The 23,709-nt window shown below is 38.2% G+C and overlaps 1 protein-coding gene across 1 annotated transcript; it reads left to right on the forward strand.

Annotated features, from left to right (window-relative positions):
• Nucleotides 1-1,262: 1,262 nt before the first annotated feature.
• On the forward strand, nucleotides 1,263-19,367 carry LOC112499965 (pentatricopeptide repeat-containing protein At4g33170). Its single transcript, XM_025103226.1, has 8 exons — nucleotides 1,263-1,530; nucleotides 3,268-4,134; nucleotides 10,950-11,397; nucleotides 11,487-11,557; nucleotides 13,914-14,038; nucleotides 14,152-14,449; nucleotides 14,764-14,768; nucleotides 16,121-19,367. The coding sequence occupies exons 2-8, from the start codon at nucleotides 3,361-3,363 to the stop codon at nucleotides 19,176-19,178; spliced, it is 4,779 nt and encodes a 1,592-aa protein (XP_024958994.1). The 5' UTR covers nucleotides 1,263-1,530; nucleotides 3,268-3,360; the 3' UTR covers nucleotides 19,179-19,367.
• The last annotated feature ends 4,342 nt before the right edge of the window (nucleotides 19,368-23,709 follow it).

A 23,709-nucleotide genomic window follows, 5' to 3' on the forward strand; every position in this document is an offset into this window, starting at 1 on the left:
CCCCTACGTCCCTACCCACCCCACCCCACCCCACCGCTACTCACCTACCACCACCTCATGATTGTCGTCGTCACAACCATCATTCATCCACCTGCCTCCATCGACACCATCATGTCTCTATTGCTGTCGTCATAGCTACCATCCCCCACCTCTAAGCCACTACATGCAAATTCCAACTTTTTTGCAAGATTTAATTCCAATTCCTACCAACCAAAAACGTGGTCAAATAACATTATAATTTCTTCAAAGTCAAATTCTTTTGATTAATTCAAGTTCCATGAATTTCCATTCTATGAACCAAATGCCTCCTAAGAATTCATATATATTCCTTTTTAAAAAAACGTAGTTACAAAGGGTGTGTTTTAATGTGCACTTTTCAAATGATTATTGTAACTTAGGAAAACAAATCCGATAACAGTTGATAATTTTAGGGGTTGTTTACTAAACATCTACTAGGTGAGCAAGACAAAGAACAAAATTTTTACCCGATAAGAGACATAATAATGATGGAGAATTTTACCAACAATTATCCAACTAACACTTATCGGGTAAGATACGGTTACCAACAATTCATTTTGATAATCGAGAATGTTACCTTACAAAATAAGTAAGTAGATAACTTTTATCGATAAGCGCTTACTAAAAATAGAATTTTATGTTATCTCAATCTCAAATAATTAATGTGTTTACGATGTGTTCATTGGAATATGATACTTTTGATTTTAATTTAAAAGAAATTAAGGGGCTGTTTGTTTTTAATAAAAAAACTCTTAATGTCCTCTTAAGTCTGAATCGGTCAGACATAAGAGGATTCAGTGTGTTTATTTTTTTCCAATTAAAAGCTTAAAAGCTCTTATTACCTCTTATTTCAAATCGTCGCCTACCTACTCTGATCTCTTTGTGCTCGATTTCTCTAGATCAACTCTTCTGTCTCGATCTCTCATCTCTCAACTTTGTCAACTGTCGATCCATATCAACACTCGATCTCTTATCTTCAAACTTCATATTTCAGATGCAAAAAACAAACAGTCTGACTGATTCAGATTTCAGACTTCAACACAACCTCTTAAAAATCAAAATTGAATTCAGACTTCAGACTTTAACACCTTTTAAAAAAACAAACGCCACCTAAGATGAAAAATGAATATTATGAAAAACACCTCCAAATAGGGGTGGGTGTAAGTGGTAGCGTGTCAACGTGTGTTTGTGTGGAAGGGTACATGGATAGATGGTGAGGTTCATTCTCTCTTTATTTGTGGTGGGTGGTCATGAGGGTTTGTTCCATACACCCAAACCCAAAAACACTCGTCAACGAAGAACAACAAACAACCCTCAGATTCGCAGAGATATAGTTATCACACGAAAACTTTTCCAGATTCTTCTTTCTACTTCTTCTTACTGAATCTCTCTGTTTTTTGCTTTCATTTGACATATATACTTGTTATTATCATCTTCTATTCAGATACATCTGTAAACTATCGGCAATGGACCCATTTTGTATGGTTTCTTCAATCATAGAGCTGCGCAAAGGTAATAATTCAGCACATACAGCTTGTGCTGTGATCAGATCTTATAAAATCTTGTTGATTATTTGGTTTTTGAGATCTCTTACTATTGATGAATTGGAAATGTGTGAAAATGTGGTTTTGGCTTATAATTGTTTGCTGGAAATTGTTTTATTGATTTCGTTTTTGCTTGTTGTTTAGGGTTTAATTCAGTGAGTTATTAACATTGATAATCGCTACTTGGTTAGTTATGGCTGTGCTCTCTTTAGTTTACATGATGTATTGGTTAATCAGGATCTCGAAAAGTGTGATTTTGTTAGATATGGTGTACATTCAATGCTAAATTTGGTGAAATATGCGTTTTGATCCTGATGATCTATGTTTTGAGTTGGTGCTTGATTGTTCTAAAAAGTGTTTGGTTTTCATGTCTCTCTAAGCTAAAAAGTGGTAACTGTATGAGTAGTATGTTGAGCGCATTATTTGGATGATTTTTGTGCTATTTGGATGAGTTACAATTCTAAGGTGCTCACAATTTTTGGTTTTATGATGTAATCCATAAGTTACATCACTTCAGTTATTCTGTATGTTAAAATGACTTCATATCATCAGCTTCTTATTGGCAAGTTTGAGGCTTTAGTGGAGTTAGAATAGAATTTCCTTAGATTTTTGTCCTTGTTGACATGAAGCCCAATCTAATTCAAGAAATGATTGCTCTTAAATTCATACAACATGTAATGACCATTCTATGGGCGATATTAAGGGATTCTTACTCTTATGTGAACCACTCTAAGAAGGAGCTGTTAAACTACATTGGATAATAAGAACATAATGTCACAAGTTTTTCTTAGGAGATAGGATTCAGGTGCCAACTGCTGTCCAATACCATTTTCATACAATCCTATATTTATCACCACCCACTTGAGTGACTTCCAGCATAGGCACCACCCTCAACGTTAGACATTAAAGGCATTTAATTGTTGTTTGTTGACTGTAGGTGGTGACAATAAGGAAATCACCCATGTATGTATAGATTGATAAATTAATAACGTGATATAACAGAGATGGAAAGATTGACAGAGGGAGGGAGGAAATGTAGATCTGTGATTTTGTCAAGTGCTGTTTGATATAGTGGCTAAGCCGCACAACAGAAAGAAGTTATATACCACTAGTTAGAAAAAGAAGCAAGCCACCGGACAAGCAAAATATATTAATATAACTTTAGCATACAGATGGAATTGTTTACTATATATATGACAGTTCCAGGAATCGGTTACACAGCTTCAAAGTGGGTTATCTCTGTAATTGCGCACATGGTTAGTTGTTAGGGTAGTGATTGTCAATTTATAGGAACTTGATACTGATATTGTAATTTACTAGTTTAAGAATGTGATTTCTTTCTTGAACTTTATGAAGCATTCAAAAGTTACCACATCGTTGACAAAAAAGGAAATGTATGTAATAATGTTATAATGTAACCACTCCAATGCTAATGTGCTATAAATCATGTTGCAGTAATAATAATTCTTTCTTCATTGTGCCCCTGATCTTTTTGTTTATCTTTGCTATCTTCTATAGTTCTACCACTTCAAGGTATATTTCTTCAATATCTTGTATTGGCTAACAGCTTGCACTAACTAGGAATTTCTCATGCACAAGTGTGATTTATTGTAAAATATTTTGTTTACTATGCCTGTTGCTGGTCACCTATCATGACCGGGGTGTCTGTGTTGTAAAGCTGCATTGTAAAATACATGTTTTGCAGGATTTGGGTAACGCCAGTTGCAACTGGCAGGTTCGTTTTTAGAGTTCTAGCACATGCCTGTAGATTCATTTTATTTTCTTACCGTCTAGAAGAATGAGCTTGCTTAATAAAGGGGCTTCTGCCATTGACAAAAAGCTTGGCGCAACAGGAAAGGCAAAAAGTTTAAATCCAGATGCTGCAGAATTCGTTCCATTTGCTTTGAGATCACCATCCGGAAACACCACAGACATATCTTCAAATTTTGGCAATTTTGGTGCTTCAACACCAGGGAAAGCAATACTCAACAGATCAGAGTCATCTGTGTCAAATAATTCAGATGACGAGGCCCACCAGTTCTGGCGTCACCAGCTACCTGATGATATCACTCCCGACTTTAATGTTGTGGGAGAAGAAGAATCTCAAGGAATCAATAGCATTCCTTTTTCAACTTTGTCCATAGCTGATGTAAACGGAATCTCAAGTTTCCCGACATCAACGGCTACTGTCTTTATGTCAAAGGAACAACATGACTTGTCTCCTCGTCAAATCAATGGCTGTAGCTTTTCTGAGAAGATGAGATATCCTCTTCCAGCATATGGAGAAAATCCATCCTCCGCTAGTTTTCAACAAATGCCTGGTAAACCTTGGGATATGCATGGTGATCAGTTGCTTGCTGGTATTAGAGATGGGCCTCCCTACAATGGTGATCCTGGGCAAGAGTACATAGATGACATGCTTAATGAGCAACAGATGGAGGGTACAGAAGTAAACCCTCTTGGATTTTTGGCTTCCCAATTTCCAGGTTTTGCAGCTGAAAGTCTTGCGGAGGTTTATTATGCTAATGGATGCGACTTAAATTTGACCTTTGAGATGCTTACGCAGCTTGAGGTATTTTCTAACTTCAAATTTCTGGGTTCAGTTGATTCAGCTTATACAATTTAATCTTAGTTAATACCTTCATGACAGGATCCTATTTGAATTTAAACATAAAAATATCATGGCTCATGTATCATGACAGCCTGAACGCTTCATATCCCACTTCCTGTCCTGACTTACAGGCCAAATAAAGGAAATTGAAGAAACAACTGTTTCCCATCAATATGGAAAGTTTATAATGGTCCCTGTTCAATTGTAGTTTGCTAGATTGTTTGGTTAATATGCTTTTGTAATTTATGCTTATTCTTTCTGTTCAGTTTGAATTAGGTCCCCAACTGTGAAACATCAAAGCAATCATTTATACTCCTATGATCATTATGGTCACCTGGGTGCTGCTAGGTTCGGTATTGCTGCTGAGACTTGAGAGTTTCCACACCTTCTGTAGTTTTTTTCTTAAAGCAATATTTGTGAGAATGGAACCTACCATGCCTTTGACCACCATGTTCATGCCCACTCATTTTTGCAAACAATATATTCTTTTGCTACTCATTTTGTAGGTTGTAGTTAATTCTTTTGTTTCTCTATTAGTGCTTCAAAGTTCAGATCATGTAATTGAAGATGCAGATATTTCATGGCGTATTCTTTCATTTGATAAGAGCATATGTTACTGTCTCTTTGGTTTCTTGTATAAACTCTATTCACATGCATAATTACAATTTTTGATACTATAAAGATTCTAGCTTGTGTGCCCAACATCCTACAAAATATGTTTCTTATACCAAAAACGCTTAACTAGGTTTTATTAGGTTGTTGTTTTTGAAGGCATAGACTCTTTTTCTTTCCCTTTCCTTATTTTTTCTTTAGACTCATTATCTTCAGTCAATTTATTTGTACTTTTATTTTTTACAGTGACTCGGTGTTTTAGTAATTTCTTTACAGGGATCGTTGACTTTTTAAATGATATTACATTATGTAAAATCTTCATTTACTTATGTACACTGAGGTGTAGTTAGTTTTTCACTTGGACTATTTAAAGTTGATCTGGTATCAATCTAGGCACTATTTTACTTGTTAGTATAAATTAAGTCATTCGTTATTTGATCAAATACCATAGTCTAGAAACCAAATAGAGTTGAGCCTAAAAGGATTTTCATGTATTTTCCAGTTAATTATAAAACACAAAGCAAAGGCTATTTATACAAAAGAAGGAAAATCCTTTCAACTAAAGAAAGGATAGAGAAAATCTCTAAAAACAGAATGCTGGAAATTAGGGATAACACCCTTAATTGACAGGATCCCCGAGATCTTTGATGCAATTATTGACAGCTCCAGAAATTCTTCACTCCCCCGCAAGGTGGGTATGGAGGTCGATCGTATCCAACCTATTAATCATTTTTTTTCGAACTTGCCCCTGGGTAAAGCTTTAGTAAGGACATCTGCTACTTGAAGTTCAGATGGCACAAAGGAGATCTCATGTGCTCTTGTTTCTATCTTCTCTCTGATAAAGTGCTGATCTATCTCCACATGTTTCGTTCTATCGTGATGCACCGGGTTTTTTGCAATTTCTATGGTTGCCTTGTTGTCGCATAGGAGCTTTATTGGTTCCCTATTGAGAAGCCTTAGTTCCTTGAGCATCCTTTTAATCCAAATTCCTTCGCAAATCCCATGGCACATGGCTCTGAATTCAACCTCATCACTGCTCGTGGAAATTACTTGTTGTTTCTTAGTTCTTACTTCTCTAGGTTAGCAAATTTCCCCAAACAAAGGTACAACAACAACCTGTTGTGGATCTTCCATCGGTTCTTAAACCTCCGTAGTCAGCATCAGTGAAGATTTGAAGGTCTCTCCTATTTGTTTTTTTGAAGTAGAGTCTTTATCCTGGATTTTTCTTGACATAGTGGAGGATCTGGAACACTGCATCCATGTTCTGCTTAGTTGGAGTATTCATGAACCTGCTGACCATTCCGACTGCATATCCAATATTCGGTCTTGTATGGGCGAGATATATTAATTTTCCAGCCAGCCGTTGATATCTCCCTTTATCCACTAGCTTTGCATCTTCTTTTGGTTGAGGTGACCTGCTGGCGGGTGCTGGCGGAATACTTGTTGGCTTGCATCCTAAAAGTCCGGTTTCGGAGAGAGAATTAAGAGTATATTTTCTCTGTGATACAACAATTCCTTTCTTTGATATGGCGATCTCCATTCCTAGGAAGTATTTTAACTGTCCTAGATCTTTGACTTCAAACTCTCTTCCAAGAACTGTTTTGAGACGGGCGATCTCTTGAACAAAATCTCTGGTAATGATGATGCCGTCCACATACACGATCATCACAACAATTCAACCGTCTGAGGAGTGTTTGGTAAACATTGTGTGGTCAGCTTGCCTTTGAATGAAGCCATGTCTCTTTAGCACCTGAGTGAGCCTGTCAAACCAAGCACGTGGGGATTGCTTTAGACCATATAATGATTTTGACAATTTGCACACTTTCCCTTGATTTTCGCCAGATTCCGTCCTGGGGGCACATCCATATAGACTTCTTCCTTTCGTTTTCCATTTAAGAAAGCATTCTCGATCTCCAACTGGTGTAGAGGCCAGTCCAGGTTAGCATCTATAGACAATAGCACATGTATGGAGTTAAGTTTGGCGACTGATGCAAAGGTCTTGGAGTAGTCAATTCCGTATGATTGAGTGAAACCCTTGGCCACCAACCTGGCCTTATATCTGCTAATGCTTCCATCGGCATTGTATTTTAAGGAGAAAATCCATTTACACCTAACTGTCTTCTTTCCTTTTGGTAGTTCCGTATATTCCCATGTGCCATTGGTTTTCAGGGCTTTGATCTCCTTGTTTACTGCTTCATTCCATTCCTTCTGATAAACAGCTTCTTGTATGTTCCTGGGAATTTTTATCCCATCCAAGTTGGTAGTGAAAGATCTATACTTGGGTGATAATTTCTCATATGACACAAAGTTGCCTATCGGGTGCATTGTACAACTCCGTTTCCCGTTCCTGAGAGCTATTGGAATTTCCAGGTCATCAGAATTTTCAGTATTATACGAGAAGGAAGGATTACTACCTGTATGATCATTTGCTGGTTGTGACTCTGGAGAAGTAATTTGACAGTGCATCGGCTCAACAGTAAGTTTCTGTGACCTTCTTGTATACACAATGTAATCTTTTGGAATTGTGTTTTCAGTATCAATAGGCTGACCTTTTTCTGTCGAGGACAGGTTTGAGACTGGTGAGGACTGACAGGACAGGTGAGAGCTGAATTGTGACAGGTGAGGACTTATTTGTGAAGGGTTGATTTGTGATAGGTGAGGGCTTATTTGTGGTGTCTGAGTATGCCATGAACCGGTATTCTTCCACACTCTCCACTGGAACATCGGTTTTGGCATAGAATAGTTGTTCTTCGAATAAGGTAACATCCATGGTGTTGTATACTTTGTTTGTGAATGTAGAGTAGCACTTGTACCCTTTTTGGTTAGGAGAATACCCAAGAAATATACATTTAAACGCTTGCAGATCAAGCTTGCTTCGGTTTGGTTGTGTATTGTGGACAAAGGCTGTACACCCAAACACTTTTAGAGGAATATGGGACATGAGTTTGAGACAAAGATAGGTGGATAAGAGTGTTTGGTGTGGTGTTTGCAAAGTGAGGATTCAAGAGGGCATGCAATTGATCAAATATGCCGACGTCATAACAGCCTCTTCTCAGTATTGCTTAGGAACATGGTTGGCTAATAGGAGAGAGCGGGTAACCTCTAAGAGGTGCCGGTTTTTTCTTTCAGCCACGCCATTTTGTTGGGGTGTGTTCACACAGGAACTGATGTGGACAATCCCTTCTTGGGAAATGTATGTTCCAAGTTCGGACTAGAAATATTCTTTAGCATTATCGGTTTTTAGAATTTGCATTTTTGAGGAAAATAAATCATTTTGTGGAACTTTTGGAAGATAGTCCCAACTTCGGATTTTTCCTTCATTAAAAATAACCAAGTTACATGGGTGTGGTCATCGATAAATGTGACGAATCACCGTGACCCAACTATATTTTTTATTCGAGAAGGTCCCCAGACATCACTGTGAATAAGGTGAACTGGATGAGAGGCTTTATAAGGAACTAGCGGGTAGGAATGTCGAACATGTTTCGAGATTTGACATGTTTCGCATTTAAGAGAACTAGAATCCTTTATTAATTCAGGCACTAATTTCTTTAAGTACAAAAAATTGCGATGACCTAGTCTACGGTGCCATAACATAACATCACTTTTTACGCTAGAAATCGTAAACAAGGTTGGCTTGAGTTTGGAGGGGTTGGCAAACACATTGGTATTACGGAGATACAGACCTGCCCACTGCCAATCTTCTTCTTCGAGTTCAAAACTGAAATTCACATATACTAGGGAGAAAATTAGCACGACAATTCAAGTCTTGGGTGAGTTTTCTAACAGATAGAAGGTTGTACTCCAGATTTGGAACATATAACACAGATTTTAACACGATTTTCTTTGATATAACAACTGTACCAATACCCATGACTTGTGAATTGGACCCATCTGCTACTCGTATGGTGGCACCACTTGATTCTGGCTGAAAGGTGGAGAAGATGTTTCGGTTACCACTCATATGGTCAGTCATATGATCTGATGCACCAGACTCCACAATCTATGGTTTGTTTTGCTCCATATGAGTGCTCAACGCATTCCTTTGTGCCACGATTGCAGTCTTTGTCTGATCAAAGGATTGAGTTCCCCGTAGTGTGTCATGGAAAATTTTCTGGAGGGCTGCTACCTGTTCGTTGCTGAACGGTTCATGACTTTGAGAAGTTGCCATATTTGCACGGACATTGTTTTCTGAGAGGTTTGATTTTCGATCCATTGGTTTCTCATGAATTTTCCAACATACTTTTGTGTGACCTGTCAGTTTGCAGTGGTCGCACCATGGCCGTCCTGACCTTTTCTAGGAATTACCTTGTTGAAATTTCCCGCTAGGTGATGGGTATCGAGCAACTAGGGCAGCCCCTTCTCCAACCGGGTAGGTAGTACTGCTTCCAAGCATTACCTTTCTTCTGCTTTCCTCATGTCGAACTCTAGAACACTTCACGAATGTTGGGCAATGGCTTAGTGTTGGTGAATTCTTCCTCCAAACTTCATCTAGTTCTCGATTTAGACCGAGAAGGAACTTGTAGAACCTATCAATATCACTTTGCATCAGTGGGACAGCTCCACATATTTTCATCGAGAGTATCAGGTTGTTGCCAGAAACGAGTTAGGGTTGTGTAATAACTCGTAACTGTGGAGTCTCCTTGCCGGAGATCATGGAGTAACCCCTTGATTTCAAAGATAACAGAGGTATTATCTTTATTAGAAAAGGTGTCCCTTGCTGCTTCCCAGATTTTACCGGCGGTTTTGTAGTAGATGAATTGCTCTCCGATTTCAGCCGTCATGGAGCTGAGAAGCCACGACATTACGAGATTGTTCTCGGTTTTCCATTGTTTGTAAGTGGGGTCTCCTTCTTCGGGTGACACGCTTTTCCCCAAGAGATAGTCTTCTTTTCCCTTGCCGCCAATGAAGATCTGGATGGAATGTGACCACAAGCTGAAATTTTGGCCGTTTAGCTTGTGACCGGTGATCGGAAAGATGTCTAGAGCAACCATTTGTTGAACCTGTGGACGAGGGTTGTTGGATTTGTTTTGGTCGGTGGTGGAGCTGGTGGACTCGTTTATGAGAGCCGTTTGGTCTGGTTGGTATCTACCGAAGTTAAAGGAAGGTTTTCCATAAAAGGCGATGATTAGAAACCATGCTCTGATACCATCTAGAAACCAAACAGAGTTGAGCCTAAAAGGCTTTTCATATATTTTCCAGTTAATTGTAAAACACAAAGCAAGACTATTTATACAAAAGAAGGAGAATCCTTTCAACTAAAGAAAGGATAGAGAAAATCTCTAAAAACAGAATGCTGGAAATCAGGGATACCACCCTTAATTGATAGGATCCTCGAGATCTTTGATGCAATTATTGACAGCTCCAGAAATTCTTCACATAGCTATGAGCATTTACACCTGTTGTCTTAGGCTTATGTCTCTCCTCATGGATGGTTGACTGCTCACTTTGTGTCTTTGGAGTGAATCTATAACAACCATTAATGCAACCACCAAAGTCTTACCTTTTCCTTTCTCGAAGAGAGAGTGTCATTATGAAAAGGGAGTTTGCATTAACTTGCATGTTTACTTTATACAGAGTAATGATGGGGGGTTTGGTGGATATTTTTGGTTGTTTGTATAGATTTCCCTATCCTTTTCTCGTGTGAAACAATTTGCCAACCCTTCTCTGAATTTGTTTTTTTTGGGTGACAGACAATGCATGCAGTAGATTAACACACAGGCATACTTTTCATAGAGTCATGGAACATTCTAACATTACAGAATCTTGTGCAAGTTGTTTCATGTATTGTCTACCACCTAATTGGTGAATGTTGGAGTCGTGTGTGGGTAGCAAGCAATGCCGTTGATGCATTGGCAACAGATCACTATCAAGTCACATGCAGAATGGAAACTTCAGCCTCTTAAATTTATAGCAAGGGGCCAGATTTGGAGCATAGAATTTCATATGATGAGATCTAGTCTACTTGATTATGACTAATTTTAGCACTATTTTTAGGCACAAGGAAAATTTGCATGTTATCATTTTCTTTTCGTATTCTGATTATTTGCACACAGGATAACGTGTTTCAAAGCCACTCTCTTGTACAGGGTTTGCAATTGTGAGATAATCCATCCTCTTGTTCAAGAGTGGCTTACACTGTATATTTAATATTTTAATTGCAGCTTCAGGTAGATGGTAGCCTGAACCAGAATCTGAACTCCAAGGCCTTGTCTGCTCCAAATCTCAGTGCTCTCGATTTTCCTGCACTGTCTCCCACGGATAATCAGACCAGGGTGCCAACATTTTCTGGACATGATCAGCAGCAGAATGTTAACTCTTATCGTTCTTTGGAGAAGGAATTACTCATGTTCAAATCTTCTCCTACTGCTCCATCTCTAGGTGCTACAGATTTTGCTTCTGCAGTTAGAAAAATGGCGTCACAGGACTCAAGCATATGGAAGTATGATAGAAACCTTTCTCCAAATTCCACTATTGGATCAAGTAGAAGTTCTCTTGCGTTGGCTAGCAGTTATAGCGGTGGGCATGGGAGAGGCAGTTATGGGGATCGGTTTGCCAACCGGAGTTCAAGCCGTTCTGCTCCTGTGTGGCTTGAAACTGGGGAAGCAGTTGGTAATGTCTTTGTTGAAACATATCTACTTAAATTACATTTTCGATAAAATGGCTTGTGTCTATGCACTTTAACTTTGTTGAGATCACAGCAAATATGTATTCCGAAATGCGGGGTGAAGCTCGTGATCATGCACGCCTACGCAACGCATACTTTGAACAGGTATAGCCATTTATGTTTGATGAATTACCATCTTGCTCTAGCTGAATGAGGAAATCATAATTATAAGTTGTAGGAGAGGATCATGCATCATGCATCAGCATGCAATCTAACTTCGTGAGATATTGTGAATTCGCTTCTGCTTTCACCTTTCTGTTTCTGGGGTTTTAGAACAATTTGGATTTCAAATGCAATATTGACGTCTTTTTGATGTTCGCTTCCATTGAATGATGAAGGCAAGTGAAATCCTATACTCCTTAGATTCACTGTAAGTGACCATGTTTGAATTGTCTAAAAAGGGCCATTGACAACGTAATAAGTAGGAACAAAAGCATCTATTTTCATCAGGAAAACAATTTTGAAACCTATCTTTCTGTGAATCGTAGATGAAAGAACACAAAAATACAAGTTAAGAATCAGGTTATTTCATAAGAAAATCTGATATCTGCTAAATCTTGAAAAAACATGTTGAAGACATTATAAAGGTAAAAAGTGAGTCAGTGACCACGGATTATATGAGGTAGTTTTTGAGGTTTTATTAGAATGAAAATAGAGTAAAACACCATAGCTAGGCCATCTCAAATTGACATTTTCTAGGAAATCCACATGAAGTCGAGTAAGATTGAGACAAATGTAAGAAAGAGAAAGTATTGAAGTATGCTGGACTACATATCGACTGTTACCACACAAATTTTGAGCAGCAGTCTGTCCAATACTGCATGAAGTGGTTGTACCATGTGTAAAATTGTGATCTAGAACATACACGTTGGGTGCTGCTACTGGAAATTTGGTGTAGTGACTATACACCATTTTTCACTTGGAGGTATTTTAGAGGATATGTAGATAGTTGTTGTTATGCTATCCTTTTTATTTTCCTAGTCTTTATCCTTATCTCATATATATGATATTGTGTTGTGAACATTATAGATATTGGATTCTTCTCTGAAATAACATCAGAAAATAACCTGGAACTTTCACCTGGTATTAGAGCTAAGTGATATTAATGAAAACCCTAGCCACTGCAACCACTTCTGCTGGAACCCTGGCCACCAAAAACCTAGCCTGAGCCTCCAGTTTGCAGATCATGAACCTGGCTTGTGTGTGACTATGAACCTGCTCTTGATGGTCAACATCCGTTAGCTCAAGACCTTGTTCGAGCAAGCACTTGCATGGCTGCCACAAATTGTCCAACTCTAGCTTTTCTTCCTGAAATGATGACCTTCATCATGCACCCATCTGGTTGGAGACCTGACTCTTTGCGAGGGACCCCTGCTACCCCCTGTCCAGTTTTGCCCACTCTCTTGTGCTGCCTTCTTTCTGCATTGTTCATAACTGATTGCTCATTTGCTGCTTTATTTGAATCTGCCAAGTTGCAAAAGAACCTAGCCACCATTAAGGAACTATAGCAGCTGCTTTTGCAACCTGATTTCTGTTGTAACACCTCTTGCTCTTTCTTGGTCTCTGATTTTTTGTTCAGCTGCATTTTGTAGTTATTTATTGTTATTAAAAAAAGAAAGAAGAAATACCTTGGCTTCTGTGTCTGTGATTCCTTGGTAAATATTGGCATCCTGACTATGCATCTATGGAAGCCTCAAATTGACTATACTTGTAACAAGTTGGGCATGATTGATATCTATGCTCCAACTTGAGGAATGTGGAGGATTGTTAGGTAGTCAGTATCTTTTTTCTTTTCTAGCCTTTAATCTTATCTTGTAAACCTTTGAGGTTGAGTTGTAAACATTATAAATATGGGATTATCCCCTCTGAAATAATATATCAGAAAATAACGTGGAATATTCACCAAGTATGTAACAAACTCGACTCTAATCAGTGTTCTTCCTTAATTAGATAACACAAACTATTCGACAGAGTCCTGAGAAAACTTTGCTTCTTAACGATCATTATTCCTTGAATGCATATCTCATTTCTCTGATTCCCCAACGAAGCATTCATTCACATAAGCTATATCTTCTTGCCATGTGCTATCAGAAAGGTAACTCTAATATCTAGCAATACATAAATTTTCAATAATCCTAGTAAACATAAAAATAATTAAAAATAGTCGGTACTCTGTGCCATTGAGAAAGAACAGGGGACAAAAAACCCATTTCTCCCTTCTATCAACTTCCCTAATTGTGAGAAATTTAGATCATATATAATCATAAGTCTGGTTTTCAGTTGCAAGATTCATTCAATTTAATGCAGAAAGTAGACTCGACGTTTAGTACACACTGCTCTAGACTCGAAGCTAATCTTGGTTGTATTGGAAGTTGTAAGACATTGCATATGTAAATACAAAGTTTGTGTTGTAATGGGCTATTTTCTTGTTTGATGAATTGCATTTGTGGGATGGAAATAGGCACGACAGGCTTACCTTGTTGGGCACAAGGCTTTAGCGAAAGAACTGAGTGTAAAAGGGCAATTGCACAACATGCAAATGAAGGCTGCCCATGGAAAGGCTCAAGAATCAATTTACTATCAGAGGTTAGTTTCATCTCTACTCTTAAGATATAGGCGCTTCCATATGTCATCACATTTAGATGCTAACAAATGACATATTTCATGATTACCTTGTAAATGGTGTTTTATTTTGTTAGGAATCCGGATATGCAGCAGCAGGGCAATGGAAGAGGAGGTGATGAAAGGATAATAGATCTTCACGGGCTACATGTGAGCGAAGCCATTCACGTCCTGAAGCGAGATCTAGGTGTGCTGAGGAACATTGGGCGATCGATAGAACAGCGGATGCAGGTGTACATATGTGTTGGAACGGGCCACCATACTAAAGGGACACGTACTCCTGCTAGACTTCCTGTTGCCGTCCAGAGATATCTGCTGGAGGAAGAGGGTCTCGATTACTCTGAACCCCAACCAGGACTCCTCCGAGTTGTGCTATATTGATTTAAAAAAAAGCGAATAGGAGTTTTTTGACATGATAACAAATCAAATTTCATGAAGAAAAAAAAAGAGAGAAGAAAACGATATATTCTTGTATGTGTACATGGAAGTAAGGGCAGAGAGATTAGAAAAAGGAAAAAGTGTATCTGTGTATTATAAAGGTGTAATCAATGATCCAACAACAGAATTATTACCTTTTTTTTTCCCAATGGATTGCAGGTGTAGTTGCGAGTCAGATATAAAAGAGTTGGTTTCATTTCATTTCATGCAATTTTACTTTGTGTCTGTTTGGCTATACATGTAAATTGCAGGTGAGGTCTGGATTGGCTAAGCTCTTCACCATAAATCCTTCCCCATATCAAACAGATTTCTGTTTCCATCCCAATTCCCAACCCAACCCACTACAAATGGATTATTAAGAAATGTAGTTGGTTGCAAATGGGTCTTTCAAACTAGAGACCTAATGGGGTCGTCACTATTCCTGCTTTCTTTTATCTAGTCTGTTTCCTCAAGTATGTGCTTTTGCATGGTTTCCTTTACAAAAAAAGTTTATATGGCACAACCTTGAGCTCATGGTATACAAAAACCGATTGGCAGACATCTTCGCTAGATCTTTTTCTATCAATACGATTCCGCTCGCTACATCTCTTCCATCTTAGCCTCCCGTTTGGTTATAAATCTCTTCCGTCTTACCTTCCCATTTCGTTATAACAAATATTTTAGAGGCTAACGTTAAGGGTGCTCATGGGTTGGGTTAATCAAGTTGAAGGCGTATGAACAACCCAACCTAATGTTTACGTTTTTAAAAAATCTCAATCCAACTTAATATGTACGGTTAGTTGGGTTGATACTTTGGTATATCAAAACATTCTTTTATATTTATTACTTTGAACATATTGTTTTCTCTACTCGTAATTCCTTTTTCATCATCAAATTGAACTACTTTTCTCAACTTATATATATGTATATGAATGGGGTATATGATGATGTAATTGTTATATAGAGATGGAGAATAGATTGAAAATATGTGTATATGAATAAGGTACGTGATGATATAATTGTCTAATGTACATATCAGTAGAGACATACCAATCATATTAAATCCAAAAAATAAAATGATAACAAATGACCGTAACTAATTCCAACCTAATACATATTGTTTGAAGATTTTACAACTCAATTAGATATCAAGTTGCTTCAATTGAGTTATTTTGCATTAAGTTGGGTTGGTCGGGTTTTTGAATACCCTTAACTAGCATTTTTGTTCTCGAGACCTTCTTACAAAGGAAAGAGAGGGAAATTAGGAAGGAAAGAAAAAACCTCATCTTCTCGTATTTTTTTTCCTCTTAGAGGAAAAGAAAAATGAATGATGATTTTCTTCTAAAAACTTTCTATGTGGGAATAAAGGGAAGGAAAGAAATAATAACCGATTTGTAAACTTAGAAACCTATCTATCAATTATAAATCATTGTAAAATAAGCGAATATTTAAAAACATAAAAAATTTGTTTTATTTCCCTCCCAAATAAAGTTTCTTTTAATTTCTTTTTATTTAAACACTAGATTTGAGTTTAGATAATATAATTAAATCTCTTATTTACAATATAAATCTTTATTATCATGCTACTTGTTGTGGGTTTAATTTGGAGGGATAACACACAGAATGCAGGGTAATCACGAAGCCGCAAATGCAACGGCACTGCAAATTCCGACGTTATTCGCCGGACCGACCTTTTTGCGCCACCCTTCTCCGGTCATATTTCCCTGACGTTACTCTTCAAAATACCCAAAATTGTTATACCACCATCGCCTCCTCTTCCTCTTCACAATCACCATGGTTTACCTTCATCCGCACTGCCATTGCCCGAAACGACTTGCTTTTCGGGAAATCCATTCACGCTCTCCTCATAACCCACGGACACATCACATCCGACCGTTTTTTGACCAACAATCTTATCAATATGTACTCGAAATGCGGCTGTCTCCCTTCTGCTCGCCAGCTGTTCGATGTAATGCCTCATAGAGACCTTGTTACCTGGAATTCGATTTTAGCAGCCTACGCTTCTTGCTGCGATTCCCTTTCAGGTAACGTAGAAGAGGGTTTTCGTCTTTTTAAGCTTCTTCTCAGATCATCTGACGTTTCATTGACGAAGCTGACTTTTGCCCCGGTTTTGAAGTTATGTTTGATGTCGAGTTACGTTTGGGCTTCAGAATGTGTTCATGGGTACTCTGCAAAAATAGGGTTGGAATCGGAGGTGTTTATTTCTGGAGCTCTTGTTAACATCTATATCAAGTTTGAGAAGATAAGGGAGGCAAGGTTGATGTTTGATAACATGGCAGAATATGATCGGGATGCTGTCCTGTGGAATGTCATGCTGAAAGCCTATGTAAAAATGGGAGTTCAAGAGGAAGTGTGCCATTTTTTGTCAGATTTTCATCGGAGTGAGGTTGTACGTCCAGATGTTGGCAGTTTGCAGTGTGTACTTGGTGGGTTTGCGGAGGATGATGATAGAGATAGGAAGTATAAGGAGCAAGTACATGCATATGCTATGAAGTTATCATTGACTGATGATGATTTTTCTAAGGTTGTTTCTTGGAATAAAACCATATCCCACCATCTCCAATTAGGTGACCATTGGACTGCTATCAAGTGTTTCTTGGACATGAACAGGTCAAACATAAAGCATGACAATGTGACACTCATTGTTTCTCTTGCTATTGTGGTGGCACTTGGTGATTTAAAGTTGGGGGAACAGATTCATGGTATGGCATTGAAATCAGCTTTTGATATCAATGTTAGCATTTCCAATAGTCTTATTAACATGTACTCAAAGATGGGTCGGTTAACATCAGCGAGGGGAATATTCTTTGACATGGAGGAAATGGATGTGGTTTCATGGAACTCAATGATAACCAGTCATGTACAAAGTGGTTTAGTGGAAGAATCAGTGGACCTGTATATAAAGCTGTTACGTGATGACCTGAGACCTGATCATTTTACATTGGCAAGTGTATTACGAGCATGCTCTTCACTTTCTGCAGGGTTACATCTAACTCAGCAAATTCATGCTCATGCAATGAAGAGTGGACTTGATAGCGACACCTTTGTTTCCACAGCACTTGTTGATTCTTACTCTAGGAATGGAGGAACGGATGAGGCAGAATTTCTTTTGCTAGATAAAAAAGAATTTTATTTAGCATCATGGAACGCCATGGTGTTTGGATTTATAAGCAGTGGCAATAGTCATAAAGCATGGGAGCTCTTTACACTGATGCACACAAATGGAGAGAAACCAGATGAGATAACATTAGGAACCATGGCTAAAGCCTGTGGATTCCTAGCGAGTTTAAAACTTGGGAGGCAAATTCATGGCTATGTTCTGAAACTTGGGTTTGATCCAGACTTGTATCTCAGTAGCAGCCTCCTCGATATGTATATTAAATGTGGGGACATGGTGGATGCTCACAGAGTTTTCCAAGCAATCCCATCTCCAGATAATGTTGCCTGGACTTCCATGATCTCTGGGTGTGTAGACAATGGAGATGCGGAGTGTGCTCTTCTAATTTACCATAAAATGAGGCAATCTGGTGTACCTCCTGATGAGTATACCTTTGCTACCCTAATCAAAGCCAGTTCTTGCTTGACCGCATTAGAACAAGGACGACAAATACATGCTAATGCTATCAAGTCCAATTGTGGTATTGATACTTATGTCAGCACTTCGCTTATAGACTTTTATGCCAAGTGTGGCAACATAGAAGAATCATATCGGTTATTTAAAAGAACTCATGTGCAAAATATTGTTCTGTGGAACGCCATGTTGATGGGCTTAGCTCAGTATGGACATGGCAAAGAAACTCTTAATCTTTTTAATGATTTGAAATCTGTTGGTAATATGCTGCCTGATGGAGTCACCTTTATAGGAGTGCTTTCGGCCTGCAGTCACTCTGGTTTGATTTCAGAAGCCTATTCGTATTTCCAGATGATGACCAAAGATTACGGCATAGAACCTGAGATCGAGCACTACTCTTGTCTTGTTGATGCTCTTGGCCGAGCTGGCCGTCTCCAAGAGGCTGAGAAACTAATTACATCTATGCCCTTTGAAGCTTCTGGTTCAATGTATAGAGCCCTGCTTGGTGCTTGTAGGCTTCAAGGGGACATGGAAACAGGAAAACGTGTTGCAACAAAGCTTCTGGAATTAGAGCCATTCGACTCATCAGCATATGTACTTCTATCCAATATTTATGCTGCTTCCAACCAATGGACTAAAGTAGCTGATGCTAGGAAAACAATGATGCACAAGAATGTTAAAAAAGATCCAGGGTTTAGTTGGATAGATGTAAAAAATAAAGCTCATGTATTTGTTGTGGATGATAGATCACATCCAGAAGGTGAGATAATATATGATAAGGTGGAGGATTTGATAAAATTGATCAAAGAAGATGGATACATCCCTGATACAGATTATGTGTTGCTTGATGTTGAGGAAGAAGAAAAAGAGCGGTCACTATATTACCATAGCGAGAAGCTAGCAATAGCTTTTGGACTAATAAGCACACCTTCATCTACAACAATCCGAGTTATAAAAAACCTTCGTGTTTGTGGGGATTGCCATAATGCAATAAAGCATATATCCAAAGTGTGCCAAAGAGAAATTGTGCTCAGAGATGCTAATCGCTTCCATCGTTTTTACAATGGAATTTGCTCTTGTGGTGATTACTGGTGAGATCAAATCAATTTGTTTTTCTTCATCATATACGGGACAGGTTAGAACGAGAGATTCTTTTTCAAATATAACTCAGGCTAATAGTAGTTAGACGTTCGCCAGTTTTTGGAGAACAATTGAAACTCAATACCTTAGATCTAGATTTATGTGGGAGTTCATATAGTTGCATCTTGTGACTGTTGCACCTGAAAGATTAATTGTTATGCTGAAAGAAATGGAATGGTTTCTTGGTTTCATCCCTTTAATTCTGAATTCAAACAGCTATTTATTGCACACCTGAATGAGGGCTATAAAAGATATTTACTTCTTGAAAGCAGTCTGCCATCGATAAACTTCATTTTAGGATGGTGCTGCATTTTATTTTTGAAGCTTGTTGGTCTTTTTCTTTCTCTTCCTCTGTACTATTGTATTAACATTGCTCAATGGATTTCAGCAGCTAACAGATTGTTGGTGTTCTGGTGCCATTCATAAGACCTGGGCTTTTTCGGGCCTCCGGGCCAGGCTTTTGGGTGGAACAAGAGCCAGACCGGGTTTTTTGGGGTTAACCCGACTTTTTCGTTCCGGGCCTGCCCCCAAAATTTCGGTTTGATCGGGCTTTGGGCTCATCGTGCTACTTGGTTGTGATGCACATCGGACTGAAATTTCTGCTCACAATTCAGCATGCTTTTCAGGAATGATATTGAAGTTTACAGGTTCAATTCAACAGACTGGAAAATGGAGATTTCTTAGACTGATAGTTAATAGCATTTCCAACATATTTTTTTTTGAAGTTCTTTTATATTGGAAAATAAGAAGTCGAAATTTCAAATTTGTATACACATACGGCTCATTAGGATAGATGTAGATTAAAAAGAATCCTCTATATGAAGTTGTAGGGACTTTTTTTAAGAATTTGACAATTTGTGGGAGTTGTGGTATTCATTTTAACCCACTAAATGATATTAAATTAGGAAGTTATTAATTTTGGTAATTTGAATTAAAAAATCAAATAAAGGGCATTATGGGTAATTATAAACCTCTACCACAATTTTTGTGAATACAGTGTGCACAAAACACATTCGTCCCCAACACGTTCGACTACCACCCAATTTTATTGAACACATAGTGCACACCAAACATTGTGCACAATTTGCAAATGGTGGTTCTATGGTGGGATGACAATATGCACAATATGCACCAGACATAGCTATAATAGTGGTTCTGTGGTGGGATGACTTTTGCACCGGATCTGTAACTATAATTCTCCTCCATCATGGTTGCTTCATCATCTTCCCCACCTCCCGCCACCATTGCCAACGCCGAAAACTCTCCCGAAAACCACCATCTCCGTCCCCCTTTCCTCCGTCTCTCCTCCACCATGGTTGCTTCATCATCTTCCCACCTCCTCCACCACCGCCAATACCCAAAACTCATCCGACAACTATCATCTCCAACCTCTCTCTTCTGGATATAATCTGCCAAAATCAAGCGCCATGTATCCCTCTCTTCCACTTGGTCGAATCTATGGTGTGGTTGCCGGTGATGGGGTTGCCGATGCCTGTTGTTGATGGATCTGTTGTGGTAGAATCTTGCCATATCTTTAGGAAGTCGTGAGTAGGTAACAAACAATTGTACGCTTTTAGGACAGGGGCAGACCTACCTTGACGGGAGCGGGGTCCCGTGCTAGCTCTCGACCTTAATTTGTAACAAGGATTTTTTTTTGGTTACGTAAGGTGCCCCGCTAAAGTTTGGGGTGTGCTCAGAGATATTAGAGTTTTTGAAGGGTTAAATGTGCATATGTGTTGGAATCAATCAGAAAAATCGAAAAATTCTCCTGAAAAAACCAAAATCCCTCGAAATCAACCAAAAACATAAAAAATCACTCGAAATCAACCAAAAAACTTTAAAAAAAAAACCAAAGACGGAATTCGGCTATAAACACATCGAGTGAGCGGCTTTACAAGCATCTAAAGGTGCACCGCTCGGTAAAAATCTTGGTTCCGACACTGTTTCAGGATCTGAAACTCGTTGTAGAAGTAATGTTCCTGGCTTGCGAAGACAAGCAAAGGATGGAGGACGAAGGACTAGCACTTCTCAAAGATTTGTTGATTCCGACGGCGAAGACTGGTGGTGGTCTGGATCAACTAAAAAAAGGAGTCGCTTAGAACATGAAAAAAATGAAGGTGTTGCCATCTTTCAAAGAAAAATGTAGGATGGAGAAAACTGAAGAGAAACATAAGGCTATGGTAATTAAGGGGTAAGATTTAGGTTTTTAAAAAATCCTACAAATTAGGTAATAAAATTAATTAAATATTTTGATTAGTTGTCAATAAATCAAATTACTAAGGGCCTGTTCGGTAACAGCTTAATGAGCTGTATAGAATATATGGTTGATTCACATAGCCATACCTCTGTGTTCGGTAAGAGCTTAATCACTCAAACAAGAGCTGAATTGATAAGCTACAAAACAACACTCCTATCTACTCAGCCATTAAATTGTATTTATTTTTCTCATCTACCCCTCTCTCTAACTACTCACATTCACCATTAATTTGAAAGAAACCCTACCATATCTAATCCATTGGCCGACTGTTGCTGCTCCATCGATTAGTTTTTCTCGTCGATTTTTCTACTCCATCGTTCTCCACATCAAGTTATGTCGTTCTTGATCGATTTTCTGCTCCATCTTCTTCGATCTGTATTTCCTCTCATTCTTCATCGATTTTCTGCTCCATCTTCTTTGACTGTATTTCCTCTCTTCTCGATCTATACTTAGAAAGGAGTTTGTGGAAGAACATCATTCATGTCCATGAACTCCTGGGATTCACTCATTTTTTTTGTGATTTCCAGCCAACACCATCCGAATCTTGAACTAGAAGTTCTTGACCAAATATGAACCTTATCACAAGAAATGAAGATATAAAAGAAAATCAGAGCAGGGAGTAGGGAAAGTGAGATAAAATTAGAACAAAAACCCATGTGTTGATTTATGGTTCTTGTAGTTATGGCTACTGTCAAGTAGATGATGAAGTCAAACAAGCTTTTCCTTCTTCAACTTTTGACTGCAAGTGGAAGAACTTGTTTATTTGTGCTTAGATAAAGGAAAAATTAATACCAAATGATTTGATGACCAAAATCAAAACTTGGATTTAATATACCACATTGACCAGAATATGTAATTGTTTTATTCAGATAAAAATAAAGACTGGGGTAAAATGGTCATTTCTGACATTCAGACTGTTTATTTAGCACAACAACCGAACAACAACTTATCTGTTAACTTACAGACAACTATATCAATACAGACAACTATATCTATACAGGTCTTAACAGAAAACGAACATAGCCCCTAAGTTACCCTTACATATTTAATAAATAAATAAAATCAATTATATCAAATGAGTGGTTTAGAATGGATCTCATGGACGTTTTAAAAAATGGGAGTTCTCAAATGATTAAGCCCTTATGAGTTCTCAAATGACAATTAGTTTACGTGTTCCCTATGAAACTGCCACTACAGACTAATTGGTGGTCAACATTGCGAGATTCTGCAGTTCTGCTACCCAATTGTTTCATTTATGATATTTCAAAGCCAACAGACCATCATAGCATCTTCAATGAATTGGAGATGAGATTTGCTGCTCAACAAGTGCTGATTATCATTTGCACAAAATATTAGCCAATTTTAGACTAAATTTTTTGTTAGCCTAACATTATTTTACGATTTATTATGCAGCCTGCTGAATCGGAATAGGTATATCTTCATTCGTCAGATTTCAGTTCTCAAGAGAAGTTTAAGGTATTCTAAATGCCACCTTCTTTGCAGTTTGTAAATTTAAATGGAAGCAACTAATTCTTCAAATGGCAGAACTGTTGATTGTCTTATTTGAAGGATGTTGTATCATGTACTAGTGAAGATGCAACAGCTTCCGATGTGTATAAGAGCACCGCAGACAATCCGAGATCACAAGAGAAGTTGTATGAGAGAAGGCTTGGAAAAGGAATAAATAGGAAGAAAAAGGATTGGCTAGAAACACATTAAAAATTCCTAAACTTCAGAAGTTACATACTTGCTTTTGATGAACAATTACATTCTGACTCGTATTTGGTATTGTTGTTGTGGTTGGATTTTGGTTTGAACATTGATCTGTTAATTGGTGACTACATTATGCTATATGTTTTGATTATTATTTGTTTTGGATTTACTATTAAAGTTATTTGCATGACTACATAATTTTGTTGTAGTTGATCTTCATATTTAAAAACATTGTCTCTGGTTGTATATGATACACTTAAGTCTTGAGTAAGAACTCTGTTTCTGCATATACTACGTAGCACTTCTGAGCTTGACTCCGTGCTTCATACAGAGCTTAACAGAGGCTCCGCACGTATTATGCAGGCACTATGAGCCTGACTCCGTGCTTCATACATAACTTAACAGAGGCTCTGCACGTACTACGCAAATATTCTGATCCTGACAACATGCTTCATATAGAGATTAACAGAGGCTCTACACGTACTACGCAGGCACTCTGAGCCTGACTCCGTGCCT

Source organism: Cynara cardunculus (genome assembly GCF_001531365.2).
Source record: "Cynara cardunculus var. scolymus isolate 2C chromosome LG 17, CcrdV1, whole genome shotgun sequence".
In the NCBI taxonomy this organism is placed as follows: domain Eukaryota; kingdom Viridiplantae; phylum Streptophyta; class Magnoliopsida; order Asterales; family Asteraceae; genus Cynara; species Cynara cardunculus.